Raw genomic sequence first — 16,287 nt, 5'->3', positions numbered from 1 at the left:
ATATATATATATAATGTTTGGGGGTTCTGAGTAATTTTCAAAAAAAAAAAAAAAACTGATTATATGTGAACAAAAATTTACAAAAAAAAAAAGCCTGGTCTTCAAGTGGTTAAAAGCAAAACTACTAATATACTTTTTATTCATAATAACAGCGGCCAGCTTCACCTAAACTCAAAAAGCCCACACTGCTTTTCCAGAAAGACAACGTGGGCGGGGCGATCCACGCCAATCTCAGCGCCATGAGTTTGGTGTCGAGGCGTGGAACGCACAGTGAGTTCCAGCCTTAACGGAAACAGGAGGCGGAAGTAGAGGAGACATAAATAAAGTCCTTTAGGGTGTACGCTCGCCGGTTGTCGTGCTTCGAAGATGGGGAATACGAGCAGCGAGAGGCCCGGACCCCTGAAGGGGCGACGGGACAGCGGCGGCGGAGCCGCTAAAGGGGAAGACAGGGCAAAAATATTAATGGACAGCCCAGAGGACGCTGACATGTACACCACTGAGGAGAGCAAGGTGAGCCGGAGTGCTGGGCACTGGTCGGCTCTGTCATTGCCAGGTCCCGAGGAGGAGGAGGGCTAGGCCGCAGAGAGTTGTGAGGTGATGACAGACTGCAGTGACAGACACAGACAAGTGGGGGGCGTGTGAGGACTCACGCCATACACAGGAGATGGGCTCACACCTGTTCTATACACTCCTATCCACACTAATAACACAAATCATTACTATGAAAACTCCTGTATTTAATAGCCCCACTTTAATTGTCGTTCTCCTAATGTTGTTCCCAACTCCTCCTCCTTTTTATACTGCTATATTCATCTCCCTGATCTTCCCATTGGGGAGCAGAACATCTCCCATGGAAAGGCCCTTGACTGGCAAGTAAGGATGAGCTCTGGCGTGTTCGCATGCTACACGTGCAGAGCCCGCCAGGAAGTGTGCACGGCGCTGCGCTAATCACAGTCAGGAAGACATTTCCCGATCTCTGCAGCCGAGCATCGGGACAATGTCTCCCTGGCTGTGATTAGCGCAGCGCCGTGCACACTTCCTGGCGGGCTCTGCACGTGTAGCATGCGAACACGCCAGAGCTCATCCTTACTGGCAAGTCAGCTGTCACTCTAAAAGCTGGTCCATGTCTTAGTAGAGTGTTTTTTAGAACATTCGTTGTATTCCTGAATCATTAGTGGAGTCAACGTTTGATGGAGCAGGAAGGAAATTTCTAACGACCATTTGTGGTTTTTGTTCAGGAAAGTCCGTTTTTTTTTTTCCCCCAAACACAAATAAAGTTGTCGGTGGCGTTGATCAAGTTGTCGCATGTACTAGTCAGAAGTTTTGTTTGAAATATCCTAGTATATGGCTAGTTTAAATCGGAGTTCCAGTCGCTTCTGTGTTTATTAAAGCGGAGCTCCACCCTAAAGTGGAACTCCTGCTGATCGGAACCCTCCCCTCTCCGGTGTCACATTTGACACCTTTCAGGGGGGAGGGGGGGTGCAGATACCTGTCTAAAGACAGGTACTTGCACCCACTTCCGGCCCCAGTCTGCGGGCAGGATGTTGAACCCCCCCCCCCCACCACCGCTGTGTTCTGGGAACACTCGGCTCCCAGAGCACAGCGGGAGCCAGTCAGCAGGCACAGCGCGACTCACGCTTGCGCCCTAGGGAACCTCTGCTGTGGACGGCGCTGGACTCCAGGACAGGTAAGTGTGCCGATATTAAAAGTCAGCAGCTGCAGTATTTGTAGCTGCTGACTTTTAAGATTTTTTTTTTTCCAGCGGACATCCGCTTTAAGTCAGCAGCTCCAAAAAACTGTAGCTGCTGACTTTTAATGAACACACACTCGCCTGTCCCACGATCCAGCGGTGCACTCACCCCCAGCAGTGTTCTCCCTCTGCGGGGCCGGCATCTCTACTATGGGCGCCCGGCTGTGACTGCTTGCTTTGCAACTGGTCCTGAAGGCTTTTAGGACCTGTCATGTGTCCCAGAAGTCTTCAGGAGGGAGAAGGAAGGAGAACTTCCACTTCCAATCGCCCAAGGTGGTCGAAACAGGAAGTGGAAGCAGCCGGTACCTATCAAGAATTCTGGGGGATTGCTGTACACCTGATTTTGATGTAGCGCTTTTGTGGTGTGAAACGCATCAAGCTTTTGTTTGGGTGTGCAGCCATCCCAAAATTTATTTGAATTTTTTTATGGCAATACTACAGCTGTGACTGGGCTTTCACCCCACACTAGGGTTGTACCGATACTAGTATCGGGACAGATACCGAGCATTTGCGCGAGTACTTGTACTTGCACAAATGCTCCCGATCCCGATGTAAACACACAGCTCCCGGTCCTGTCAGAGGAGAAATGACTGTTCGTCTGTTCATACAATGTATGAACAGCGATCTGTCATTTCCCCTAGTCAGTCCCACCCCCCCTTCAGTTAGAACACACCCAGGGAACATAATTAACCCCTTCCTCGCCCCTACTGTTAACCCCTTCCCTGCCAGTGTCATTTTTACAGTAATCAATGCATTTTTATAGCACTGATCGCTATAAAAATGCAAATGGTCCCAAAAATGTGTCAAGTGTCCGCCATAAGGTCGCAGTACCGATAAAAATCGCAGATCACCGCCATTACTAGTAAAAAATAAATAATAAAAATGCCATAAAACTATCACCTATTTTGTAGACGCTATAATTTTTGCGCAAACCAACCAAACGCTTATTGCGTTTTATTTTAATTATTTTTTTACGAAAAATATGTAGAAGAATACGTATCGGCCTAAGCTGAGGAAAAAATATATAATTTTTTTTTTATATTTTTGGGGGATATTTATTATAGCAAAAAGTAAAAAATATTCATATTTTTTTTTTTTTTTTCAAAATTGTCGCTCTATTTTTGTTTATAGCGCAAAAAATAAAAACCGCAGAGGTGATCAAATACCACCTAAAGAAAGCTCTATTTGTGGGAAAAAAGGACGCCAATTTTGTTTGGGAGCCACGTCGGACGACTGCCTAATTGTCAGTTAAAACGACGCAGTGCCGAATCGCAAAAAGTGGCCCGGTCATTGACCAGCGAAATGGTCCGGGGCTGAAGTGGTTAACAGGTGCATTTTATGGTGGGGTATAAAAACTGTATGTAGTCTAATATAAATGAGAGCCTCTGGAGTAAAATGCATGAGAATTGGAGTGAGAAGTACCATCATCCTGAAAATTTGAATAGAAATAAATGGGTCTAAGGTCCCCGAACCGAAGAGCCAAAAGGGGAAGAAAGGACCAATCGGACTATTGCGGTATTGGTACAGGGATAACATCAAAATACTGAAATTAAAACAAAATGAAGTTTATAAGTATAAAAATACAAAATTAAAGCGGGGGTTCACCCTTAGAGGGCACTTTTTCCCCTTAGATTCCTGCTCGTTTTCTCTAGGGGAATCGGCTATTTGTATTAAAATATGTGCAGTACTTACCCGTTTACGAGATGCATCCTCTCCGTCGCTTCCGGGTATGGGCTGCGGGAATGGGCGTTCCTTCTTGATTGACAGTCTTCCGAGAGGCTTCCGACGGTCGCATCCATCGCGTCACGATTTTCCGAAAGAAGCCGAACGTCGGTGCGCAGGCGCAGTATAGAGCCGCACCGACATTCGGCTTCTTTCGGCTACGAGTGACGCGATGGATGCGACCGTCGGAAGCCTCTCGGAAGAATGTCAATCAAGAAGGAACGCCCGCTCCCGAAGACCCATACCCGGAAGCGACGGAAGAAGATGCAGCTCGAAAACGGGTAAGTACGGCTCATATTTTAATACAAATAGCCAATTCCCCTAGACCGAACGAGCAGGAATCTAGGGGAAGAAAATTTTTTTTTTTTAGAAATGGGTGAACTCCCGCTTTAAAATGGTGATGACCATATACAACACCAGTATAAAATCCCCAATGGGGGGATGACACAGTGGGTTGAAGGTCACAACAATCTCGACTAGTTTTGCGGCATATGCCGCTTCATCAGGAGCATATTTAAAAATAATAATTGAACTAACAATCAGATTCAGAAAGAAACAAAGGTGTGTATATAGATGGGTTGGGGGAACACAGGGCTCAGTCACTTACCTAAAAAAAAAAAAAAAAGAAGATCCCGCCAAGCGAGAGCGGTGGGATAAACTAAACTTATACATTGCTGTTTGGCTTTGGGCCATGAACATCCTGTTCCACACCCAGAGCAAAATTAAGTTGGGCTGGGTGGCCATTCATAGGCAGCTTAGCCAATCAGAGAAAGCTTTGTATTATTTCAGAAAATACAAAGCTGCTTATAAATGGCTGAGCTTTAACCACTTCAATACTAGGTGCTTTCACCCCCTTCCTGCCCATGGCAATTTTTAGCACTGTCGGATTTTGAATGACAATTGTGCGGTCATGCAACACTTTATCCATATGACCGTTTTATCAGAAAGGCCAAGCTTTCTTTTGATGGAATTTAATCGCTACGGGGTGTTTGTTTTTTAGGCTAGAAGGGAAAAAAAAAGTCAAAAAAAAAAAGTTTACGTTATAACATTTTGGAAATTAATAATTCTTCTCCTTCATTGATGTGCACCGATAGGTGGCACTGATGATCAGTGTAACTGTCCCCTGTCTCACTTGTCTGTTACTGGCTCTCCTCATGCTGCGACAGCGCGTGAGGAAAGGAATGCACTAACCAGCAAGTTTTGTTTACATTTGATTGGACACAGCTGATCACATGGTTAAGAGAGCTGTGATTGTCCCTTTTATAGTGATCAGATCACGCCCCAGGTTGTGTTTGGGGCCTGGATTATACAGGTATCTCCATAGAGTGCCTTGAAAAAGTATTCACACCCCCTTGAAATTTTCCACATTTTGTCACGTTACAACCAAAAAACGTAAATGTATTTTGTTGGGATTTTATGTGATATGCAATTAGCGGACCTCCAGCTGTTGCGGAACTACAAGTCCCATTAGGCATAGCAAGACTCTGACAGCCACAAGCATAACACTCAGAGGCAGAGGCATGATGGGACTTGTTGTTTTGCAACATCTGGAGGTCCGCTAATTGCATATCCCTGTACATAGACCAACACAAAGTGGCACAGAATTCACTTTTTTTTCACTTTTATTTTTACCAATATATGTGAAACCGGTGGCGTGCATTTGTATTCAGTCACTACTTTGTAGAACCACCTTTACCTGCAATTACAGCTGAAATTAAAGTCTTTTTGGGGGATGTCTCTACAAGCTTTGCACATCTAGAGAGTGACATTTTTGCCCATTCTTCTTCTTTGCAAAATGGCTCAAGCGCGATTTGGATGGAGAGCGTCTGAACAGCAAGTTTCAAGTCTTGCCACAGATTCTCAATTGGATTTAGGTCTGGACTTTGACTGGGCCATTGTAACACATGAATATGCTTTGATCTAACCATTCCATTGTATCTCTGGCTGTATGTTTAGGGTCGTTATCCTGCTGGAAGGTGAACCTCCGCCCCAGTCTCAAGTCTTTTGCAAACTCTAAAGCCCTGTACACACGATCCGATATCTGATGCAATCTAATCCGATGGATTTTTTTAGTCGGATATCCGATGAAGCTGACTTTCATCAGTCATGCCTACACACCATCAGTCAAAAATCCGACCGTGCCAAAACGCAGTGACGTAAAACACTACGACGTGCTGAGAAAAATTAAGTTCAATGCTTCCGCGCATGTGTCGACTTGATTCTGAGCATGCGTGGATTTTTGACCGATGGACTTCCACACAGACGATTGTTTTTTTCTATCATTTTTTATCCATAGGAAAAATTGAAAACCTGTTCTATTTTTTTTCACCGATGGGAAAACAAACCGATGGGGCCCACACACAATCGGTTTGTTCGATGAAAATGGTCCATTGGTCTGTTTTCATCGGACAAACCGATCATGTGTACGGGGTTTACAGGTTTTCTTCTAAGATTGCCCCGTATTTGGCTCATCCATCTTTCCATCAACTCTGATTAGCTTCCCTGTCCCTGCTGAGGAAAAGGGCATGCCACCACCATGTTTCTCAGTGTTCAGGGTGATGTGCAGTGTTTAAATTTGCGCCACACATAGCATTTTGCTTTTAGGCCAAAATGTTTGATTTTGGTCTTATCTGACCAGAGCACCTTCTTCCACATGTTGCTGTGTTCCCCACATGGTCTCTCGCAAACTGCAAATGGGACTTTTGGATTTCTTTCAACAATGGCTTTCTTCTTGCCACTCTTCCCTAAAGACTTTTATATAATTATATCTATCGCTATTTCTCTCTCTATCTCAATTTTATACAAACCCCTGTTAAAATGTCAGGTTTCTGCGATATAAAAAAGAGACAACAGTAAAGTTAGCCCAATTAAAAAATAAAATAAAAAATTATATTGTGAAAGTTATGTATATGTTATGCTGACTAAATTGATACCCAACATGTCACGATTCAAAGTTGCGCATGCTCGTGGAATGGCAACAAACGTTTACCCTTAAAAATCTCCGTAGGCAATGTTTAAAAAATTCTACAGGTTGCACGTTTTGAGTTGGAGGAGGTCTAGGGCTAAAATTAATGTTCTCGCTCGAACGATCGCGGCGACACCTCACATGTGTGGTTTGAACACCGTTTTCATACGCGGGGAGTTGCTCACGTATGCGTTCGCTTCTGCACGCGAGCTCGTCGGGACTGGGCGCTTTAAAAATTGTTCTCATTGTTAAAAATGTAAACATCCCTTGTAATAGAAAGAGGCATGACAGGACCTCTTAAATATGTGATCTGGGGGTCAAAAAGACCTCAGATCTCATATTTGGACTAAAATGCAATTTAAAAGCTATGGGCGGAAGTGACGTTTTGACGTTGCTTCCGCCCTGCAGTAATATGGAGATGGGTGGGGGCCATCTTCCCTTCACTCATCTCCATACACAGCAAGGGAGAAGACCCGATCGCCTCCACCGCTACCAAGGGCTTTGGTAAGCGGCGGGAGGGGGGCCCCCTCTCCCACCTCTGATAAGTGATCTTGTGGCGTATCCACCGCAGAGACCACTTTTGTCTTGTAGCGGACTGCCCAATGAAAGAGGATACTGGGGTTAAGGTAGCTAGCTGCTACCATAACAACGGTATTCCTCTTCAAACAGCTGACTTATTTCTGCCGAGGGCGGTCCGTAAGTGGTTAAAAGATTTCTACAGGTTACCAGTTTTGACTGGGCTGTGGAAAGTTTTTTTTCCTGAAACTTTCCTCTAAAAGTTAGGGTGCGTGTTATACGCCGATTAAATACGGTATTCACAGCCTTTGCTCAATACTTTATTGAAGCACCAATTACAGCCTCATGTCTTTTTGGGTATTTCTTTAACACTGTCCTTTGGGTCACTTTTATTTTTATTACAAGGAATGTAAACATCCCCTGTAATAGAAGAAAATCATGACAGGACCTCTTTGATGTGAGATCTGGGGTTCAAAAAGACCTCAGATCTCACATTTTAGACTTAAATGCTATAAAAAAAGGATTTTGAGGGGGGGAGGGGGGATTTTCTTCTGGGGAGAGGACCTGATGATCTCTGTGCTACTGACGTCTCCAGTAAGCAGCATAGACTACCTGAGCGCAGGAAGGGGGGGGGGGGGCACCTCTCCTACCACCGAAAAAGGTGATCTTGCGGTGAATCTGCCCAATGTACATAGGGGTCTTAGAGCGAGGGCTTGTTTTGTGCCTAAGGCCCCATGTACACGGGACGCTGCTAAACTGACTTTTTTTTTTTTTTCTTCCAACTGCTCCTGAACTCATTCAATGTTAACCTATGTTTCAGACCATTGTTTTTGACCATTTTTTTTATTTATTATTTTTTTTAAAGCTTCTAAACGCGGCATGTAAACGTTTTAAACGAGTGTTACTATCTGTTTAAGTTTAATCATTTAGGAGCAGTTGTAAAAAACGTCCCGTGTACGTGGAGCCCAAATGTAGCAGCAGTGTTTGCATCACACTAGAATCTTTTTCCTTTTACAGGTAGATCTGTGATTGGTCTGTTTAAATCGGTGCATGCCTGTCTTAATTGCATAATTACATTTTTAGTAGCAAAATAATTGTACCTACTACTGTTTTAGGTGATAATAGCTATGTTGACCTTACAGGCCCCCATGGAAAAAGATGAATTTTTGGCATGGCAGCATGATTTAGAAGTAAATGACAAAGCTCCGACTCAGGCTCGACCAACAGTTTTTCGGTGGACTGGAGGAGGGAAAGAAATTTACTTGGCTGGGTCATTTAACAACTGGGGGAAAATCCCTCTCATAAGAAGGTATGCCTCCTTTTCTATTCTGATTTTACTCTGCACATGTTTGCATTTTTCTGTACACTCTACTTCCTCCCTCTAGTTCATATTTAATCAAAATGCCGCAATGTGATCTAAATATCTTCATGTGGCATGACTGGTCCTCAGAAGATTGTGTCTTACCCAGGGCCACTGATAGAAATCATGGGGCCCCATACAGGCCCACCGTCAACCCCACCCCTGGACCCTCCCCAGACCCGTCCTGTGTCCGTGTTTTTTTTTTTCCTCACAAATGGAACTTTAGGTTGGTGGTATTTGATCACGTGTGTGTGTTTTTAATACATTTCCGGCAGGCATGTTATGTGACAGAGCACTGCCAGTCAGAGCCATGATAGAGTGCCTGCTGCCAGTGAGTTATACCATCCATGATGCCAGAGACGGTGCAATGTAGTCTATTCACTCCCCCCAAATCACACCTGTGTTGAAGGCACTGGCAGCCACAGTCCACTTTCCCTCTTCCTGCTGGACACTGTCGGCTGAGCTGCCTGTCGCCGCCGACCACGCCTCGCAGCCTGTCAAGTCTCGCTCTCCAGGCCTCTGCTTCTGCTTCTGGGGAGCGGAGCTGAGCAGGGGAAGATCACTCCACCGGGGAAGGCAATGTGGCCAAAACTGGTACATCCACTCCAACCAGCACATCAGAAAGGGGCACTGAAAATGGGTGGGGAAAAAAAACACCCCCTAAGCTAGTAGGAGCAGAAGGGGGGTGTAATTTCAGATTTTGTATTTTATTATGCTTTTTGAGATTGCCTGGACCCACCTTGCTGAGCCCAGTACAACAGGGCCAGCTGTACTGGCTTATCAGTGGCCCTGGTCTTGCCCACTGTGTATGTGAACATTTCTCTTTGGCGGTGTGGTAGTGAGGTTCTTGCACATCCTGAAGCATCCATCAGGAGTAAGGTGGGTAAGAAAGTTTTTTGTGTCGTGTCCAGATCCCAGAGCTGCTTACTGCTACCCTCTGTGTGACTTGCTTTACTCCACAGATCACACTACCATTCACTTCCATATCATTGCCAAAGGGAAAATACAATGTGAGCCTAGTTAATGGTAGCTCTGGAGAATTATATAGAAATCTGAAGAGTTTAATGCACATGTCCAGCATTTTATTAGTTTGCCTTCACAATGTTGATAATCTATTTGACAATGTAGACAATTGTTGTTCACCCAGGCTAAACTTTAGAAAAAAAAGGGCACTTGCATAGTGGCAGCATACACTGACAGATTCAGCTATAACATGATCGGGTGTGCTTTCACAGCCGTTCGATGGGCAAGGAATGGATAACAGGCCTACTTTGCCACAATAAGTGACTTCTGTATTGGCACCCATATACTGCTTACTTCGTAGGTATAAAAGGTTACCTCTTATAAGCTATACTATTCTAGCAATGGGTGCTTGGAAGAAGATTTAGAAAATATCAAATGTAAATTCCTGAAATAACCTGAAGAAGTAGAATTGATCCTCATGCAAACCGGCAAATATACTTTTTATTTTTGTTACGCGCCTCATGCTGCACAAGCAGTAAGATGACCCTCCCAACTAAACCTGCAAATAGCTGAGTTATCGTTCAGGCTATGTGCATTGTGAAATGGGTGTGGGGAATTATAGGGCTAGTTGAACAGAGTTGTAAATCATTTTGCAGATACACAGTTGCAAAATATATGTGAACTATTGTATCATTTTCTTTAAAGACCAGCTTATTAACCTGCACTGGTAAATATCAAAATCTGGCTGCAAAAATCACACTATCTTCTAATCTATGCTGTACCCTGCAGACTCGCTGCTCTGCATTCCAAAACTGATCATTGTCTGGGTTGATGGCATCATTTAACTCTCTCCCTGTGAGCTGATATTGTCATGGTCTATGTCACCAAGCCACCCTGTGCTCAGGATACTGGTGAGATTGCCACCACTTCATTAGATGGACTGTAGTGTTCCTTCACAATAAATACAACTTCCTAACAGGCTACTTCCATCTCAGTTTGACGACGTGTGCTTCATTCATTTGAGATTTAATATTTAGCCTAATCTGTTAAATGGGTTTTCTTTGTTACAGCCACAACAACTTTGTAGCAATATTGGATCTTCCAGAAGGGGAGCACCAGTACAAATTTTTTGTTGACGGCCAGTGGACTCACGATCCTGCTGAGGTAATTTTTGTTTGTTTTTGTTTTTTTATAAAGATTGTTTATTTGTATTTATTGTGGAGTCATTTCACAAACTGGGTTTGGGTTGCTTATGCTTACCTCTGTCCTGCATACAATATCAGGCTACTGATTGCGTTCTAATTTTTGTTTTTGTGCAGCCAGTAGTAACTAGCCAGCTTGGGACAATAAACAATATCCTTAATGTGAAGAAAACAGATTTTGAAGTCTTTGATGCCTTAATGGTCGACTCGCAGAAAAGCTCTGATGTGTCAGGTATGAAAAGACCAGCCATAAATGCTTCATATTGCAATGCACATTGAGATTTTTATAGCCCAGTCATAAAACTAGAACACTGTAAATGTATAACAAGAAGCTATTATCCACTTGCTGATTCAGCCATTTCTTTGTCAAAGTACAACACAGTAGATCTTAAATGGGGTGTGTTCATGAAGGACCCAGGCAGTGTATGTAGGTTTAATTTTTTTTTTTTTTTTTTATTCCTCCCCCACATTTAATTTTCTATATCTGGGCTGAAGAGTTTAAGGGCTCATTCACACCATACATACAGAAAAAATCTGCATAAGATAATAGTGGTGTGAACAGGACACGTGGAGAACAATTGTTTTGTGCCCTTGCAGAACGTGTGCGGAAAACTGGCATCTCTGCACCATGGTGTGAACGTGGCCTAAACTTAAAGCGGGGGTTCACCCTAAAATTAATTTTATGCCTAACCTATCTTTAGCCTTAATAAAGGCTTGTAGCGTTGTCAATAATTTTTTTTTTTTGTGTACACTTGCCTGTCTTCAGCCGCACTTCCAGGTCTTCTTCCTTGCGGGGAGTGGGCGTGTTGCTCCTTTTCCCCGACGGGGAGCTCTGCATAGATTGACGTGCGCGTCATCGTCTTCCGAAAATATCCGACGGGGTCTCGGCTCTTTACGGCGCCTGCCGTGTAGTGCAGGCGCCGTAAAGTGCCGAGTCCCACTCGGATATTTTCGGAAGGCGATGACGCGCACGTCACTCATCTATGCAGAGCTTAGGAACGCCTACTCCCCGGGGGAGCAAGAACCCGGAAGCCGGGTGAAAACGACGGAAAAAGGTAAGTACAGACTGAAAAAAATAAAATAAAAATCCAGCATACTGTTGATGTCAGCAGTATGCTGGTTAGAACAGTTTTTTTTTTTTTTTAGGGTGAACCCCCGCTTTAAGTTTATTCTCCCTGCATTTTGTCTTGCCTGGTTCCTCAACTGGCATTTTTCATAACTACACTTGTTTGTATATGTATCACCCAAGGCAAGTGCTGTATAGAGGAAATGATAAAAAAGTTTTCAGAATGTGAGCAAACTGAACAACCAAAATGTATTGCAGAGCTTTTCTTTCACAACTGTAATCTTCCAGCACTTTCTTCTGTAACCACTTCACCTGCGGAAGATTTACGGGGGGGCTTCATGACAGGCCATTTTTTGCAATATGGCACTGCGTTTCTTTAACTGACATTTTCGCTGTCCTACAAATAAAGCTTTCTTTTGGTGGTACTTGATCACCACTGCGGTGTTTGCTTTTTTGCACGATAAACAAAAAAATGCCAAAAAAAAAGCTATTTACTGTCTGCTATAAAACGCATCCAATATTAAAAATGTAAAAAAATCTAATTTCTTTATCTATTTAGGCCAATATGTATTCTGCTACATACAAAATTCCAATAAGCGTATACTGATTGGTTTGTGCAAAAGTTATAGCGTCTACAAACTATATAATTTTTTTTTTTTAAACTAGTTATGGCAGCGATCAGCGACTTATAACAGGCCTGCGGTATTGCGGCGGACAGTCAGACACTGACACTTTTTGGGGACCAGTGACATTAATACAGTGATCAGTGCTAAAAATGCGCATTTTCACTGTACTAATGACACTATCTGGGAAGGGGTTAATATCAGGGGCAATCAAAGGGTTAACTGTGCCTAGCCTGTTTCTGTGTATTATGGGAGGCGTTTTCACTAGGGGGAGACACGGATCCTTGCCCCTGCTTTGCAGGAACATGGGATCCATGCCTTCTGTACTGACAGAAAAATGTTTATGAAAATTCTTAGTACATTCGAATGTCGGTTGAAAATGGTCCACTTATTACAAAATTGAACAAAAACCACATGCACTGTACATTCCACAATTTTTTTATCCTGCTCCTTCGAATTTTCCTATGACTGCAGTAGAAAACTAATGTCAATTTGACCAACTAATGATTAGAAAAATGAACCGACGTTCTTGCAACAAAGTTCAAACAAAATTCTATTAGTGTATACCCAGGGTGGACTTTACACAGCTCCCAGTAGTCCTGTACTTGGTAAGGCTAGCCATATATGGATATATTCCTTCATCCACACTAAACAGTGTGACTAGCAGAATCTTCACTGCCAACTGTTGTTACATCTGTGGTTGCTTGAACAGCAACTACATTTAATAGGATGCAGTCACTGTTCAACTAGCAATTTTCCACCTGGCACTTTTGATTTTTTTCAGGCGAAGTTTGTCAAGACAATTGGTGCCAACAAGGTCACGCCTGGTTGTACTCTGCTAGGAAGGGTGTGACCAGTGCCTAAAGTACTTCTATGTCAATTTGTTCCAAATGGTGGCCTTTGTGGAATAGTTGTTAATGCTCAGTGCTGAATACTCTTCTAAAAGCATAGATCGCAATCAATGGCCTTAGAATCTATTTTAATTAAATTCACTACACCTGGATTTTAACATGGTGCATTCTGTGTATGTCTGCTTTGTTTTGCCAGAGCTTTCCAGCTCCCCTCCTGGTCCTTACCAGCAAGATGCATATAATTGTAAGCTGGAAGAACGTTTCAAATCTCCCCCTATCCTCCCACCGCACCTGCTTCAAGTTATTCTTAATAAAGACACAGGCATTTCAGTAAGTATGCAACAATTCAGCAGATGTCAAATCGGTTTCATTTATTGGACTGTGGTAATTCTAACTGTACGACCTGCATAATGAAGTAACCTAAATGTAGTAGTAATTATTATTATTATTATACAGGGTTTATATAGCACCAACAGTTTGTGCAGCGCTTTCCAACATGAGGGCAGACAAGACATTTAAAAAAAACAATTCAGTACAGGAGGCATCAGAGTCCTTCTCATTAGAGCTTACAATCTCTAAAAGGGAGGGTCAAGTGGATACAATAGGTATAAACTGATAGAATACAAATGTTAGTTGGGGGCCAGATAGGAAGGAAGAGGAGGAAGTAGAATTGAAGGTGCAATGGGATACGTAGGATGAGAACCAATAAAGTCCAGTCATGGAGACCAAAGGGTGTGTGTGTGCGCATTATTATTATTTTTTTTTTTTTTGAGGAGGAAGTGATCAACGATATCAAAGGCAGCAGAGGGGTCCATGTGTAAGAGTACACAATAGCGACCATTGGGTTTTAGTCATTGGTAACCATTTGCGTTTTAGGAGAGCAGTTGCTGTGGAGAGTTGAGGGTGAAATCCAGACTGAAGGGGATTAAGAGGGGTTATTCTCAGTGAGGTGGTAGCTCGGTCGTTTGTAGACCAGGCATTCAAGGACTTTAGCGGAAAAGGGGAGCAAGGATATGGGACGTAGGTTAAGGTTGGTGGGCTCCAATTGGGACTTTTTAAGTAAGTGGGGGTGACTAGCTCAGTTTTAGAGTTGGGGAATATGCCAGAAGAGAGGGAGAGATTGAAGATGTGAGTAAGACTGCTATACCGCCTAAAAAACTCCTGCACAGCATTCTCAATGTGAAAGCCCGAGGGCTTTCACACTGAGGCGATGCGCTGGCAGGAGAAAAAAAAAATCTCCTGCAAGCAGCATCTTTGGAGCGGCGTGTATACCGCTCATTTCCATTTAAAACAATGGGAAACCGCGGTAATACCGCCCGCAATGCGCCTCTGCAGAAGTGCATTGTGGGCGGTATTAACCCTTTGTCGGCCGCTAGCGGGGATTAATACCGCACCGCTAGCGGCCGAATCCCACGGCAATTTCCGACGGTATAGCGCCGCTATACCGCGCCTCCCGCCCCAGTGTGAAAGGGGCCTTAGTGTTAAAGTGGAAGTGATTAAAGCAGTATGGCCAATTTGGTGACTCATCTGGTCAGGTAAAATGGGGTTTGTGTGGGAAACTGGGATCATTTCAACCAAATGCTCCTGGCCAGCGTTGGTCAAATACTAATAACTGAAAAATGTATTTATTTTTTATATATTAACAGTGTGATCCAGCTTTGCTCCCGGAGCCCAATCATGTCATGCTGAATCACCTTTACGCACTATCCATCAAGGTACATATTTTTCTGCTGTTCTCTTGCAGTTACTCCCTCCAGCTCCATCATTCACAGTTGTTACATCTTTGTATCCTTCTTTTAGGATGGCGTGATGGTGTTAAGTGCTACTCATCGTTACAAGAAGAAGTATGTCACCACACTGCTGTACAAACCCATATGAGCTGCCTCCAAAGACTGTACTCATTGAAATTTTAAGCCTTTTTTCACTTTTTTATATATTAAATGCATTAAATATTTGCGGAATAAGCTATAGCTGTCAGTAATGCATTGAGCATTATATTGGTTCACAATTCACTGTTGGATCTATATTGACAGCGCTGCAGTTGTTCTAGATCTGTCTCAATTGCACATTTATTTGGCAAAAGTAGGGATAGCAACCCTTTTTTTAAATTAAGCTTGCACTTTCCCGGCCTAGAAAAGTGCCCTGCTGGGTTGGGCAAGGGACGGCACTAGTGAATAGAACTGATTTTTCAGCAATATTATATTACTGTAGATGTTTGTCTCAGGTTGTGTGAAGATCAATAATGGGCTGTAATGCAGATCAGATCCCCATTTCCCCCCCACCATGCTTCTGCAGTGAGCCGACTGTGAGTGTGGACATCACAGCTGTACTGTTGGTTTTACATAGGGTTTAAGGCAACCCTACCAGTCACTTTATTTATTCTGTTCCTTGGTAACATCTTTTCTCTCAACTGAAATAAATGACTTCTATAAGGTATATCTAGGGGAATCTTAAGTCATTGATGTGTTTTTCTTAATTATAAGGCCATCTGCACATAGGATAAAACATAAGCCACTGAGGTATTGTGTGTATTGAAGCCTATAAACCCATATGTGTGACTTTAGGAAGGGGCATTTATTGTAAGGATGGAATGTTCTCCTCCTTTTTTTTTTTTTTTTTAAAGTGGACCTAAACTCTTCTGTCCTTTTTACAGGTAAGAAAGCTGCCATCTTGGTCTCTATTTGGTTTGCAGTTGCCATGGTGCTGTGATCTGTTCTGACACTAGCCATTTAATGACTTGACAGTTCAGCTGAGAGCACAAGCAACTTTGACAGTTATCATTCATGGCATGCCTTGAATGTAACTGTTTTGCCATTAAATCGATGGGATTAGTTTCACTTTAACTCCATTCAGTATTTTACATCTATATGTGTTTATAATAATGTACAGTGTGTTTATCTGTACACCTTTTTGGGGGGGAAAAAAAAGTATTTAAACCTGTTTAAAAAACAAACGGTGTCTTGTTTTCATGTGTGCATGCAGGTGTTTGTGGAGACCTAGGCTAGCCATAAATGCTTTGATTTCTCTCATTCTGCCCAGTGTACTGAATGAGAGAAGTCAATAGATTTCCCTATCCATGCTAAACGGTGTGTATGCGCAAATCTTACCTGCTGGCTATTGTATTCTGACAGCTACGGCTGTATTAATACCCAAATATTGACTGCACCTGCCTTCTTTTTAGATGGGGAGATATAAATAATAGTTTTCTTTTTATGTTTGGCTAGTATTACTGGATGGATTAATTGTATTTGAGGCAAAGAATATCCTAC

At 43.0% G+C, this 16,287-nt stretch overlaps 1 protein-coding gene across 1 annotated transcript; it reads left to right on the top strand.

Annotated features, from left to right (window-relative positions):
- The first annotated feature begins 274 nt into the window (after positions 1 to 274).
- PRKAB1 (protein kinase AMP-activated non-catalytic subunit beta 1) lies at positions 275 to 16,231 on the top strand. Its single transcript, XM_040350563.1, has 7 exons — positions 275 to 510; positions 8,096 to 8,262; positions 10,347 to 10,440; positions 10,596 to 10,710; positions 13,215 to 13,348; positions 14,665 to 14,733; positions 14,819 to 16,231. The coding sequence occupies exons 1-7, from the start codon at positions 367 to 369 to the stop codon at positions 14,894 to 14,896; spliced, it is 801 nt and encodes a 266-aa protein (XP_040206497.1). The 5' UTR covers positions 275 to 366; the 3' UTR covers positions 14,897 to 16,231.
- Positions 16,232 to 16,287: the final 56 nt, after the last annotated feature.

The sequence above is a fragment of the Rana temporaria genome, chromosome 1 (assembly GCF_905171775.1).
Source record: "Rana temporaria chromosome 1, aRanTem1.1, whole genome shotgun sequence".
Classification (NCBI taxonomy): Eukaryota; Metazoa; Chordata; class Amphibia; order Anura; family Ranidae; genus Rana; species Rana temporaria.
The sequence above is the reverse complement of the archived record's forward strand: the minus strand, read 5'-3'. Positions and strand labels throughout refer to the sequence as shown.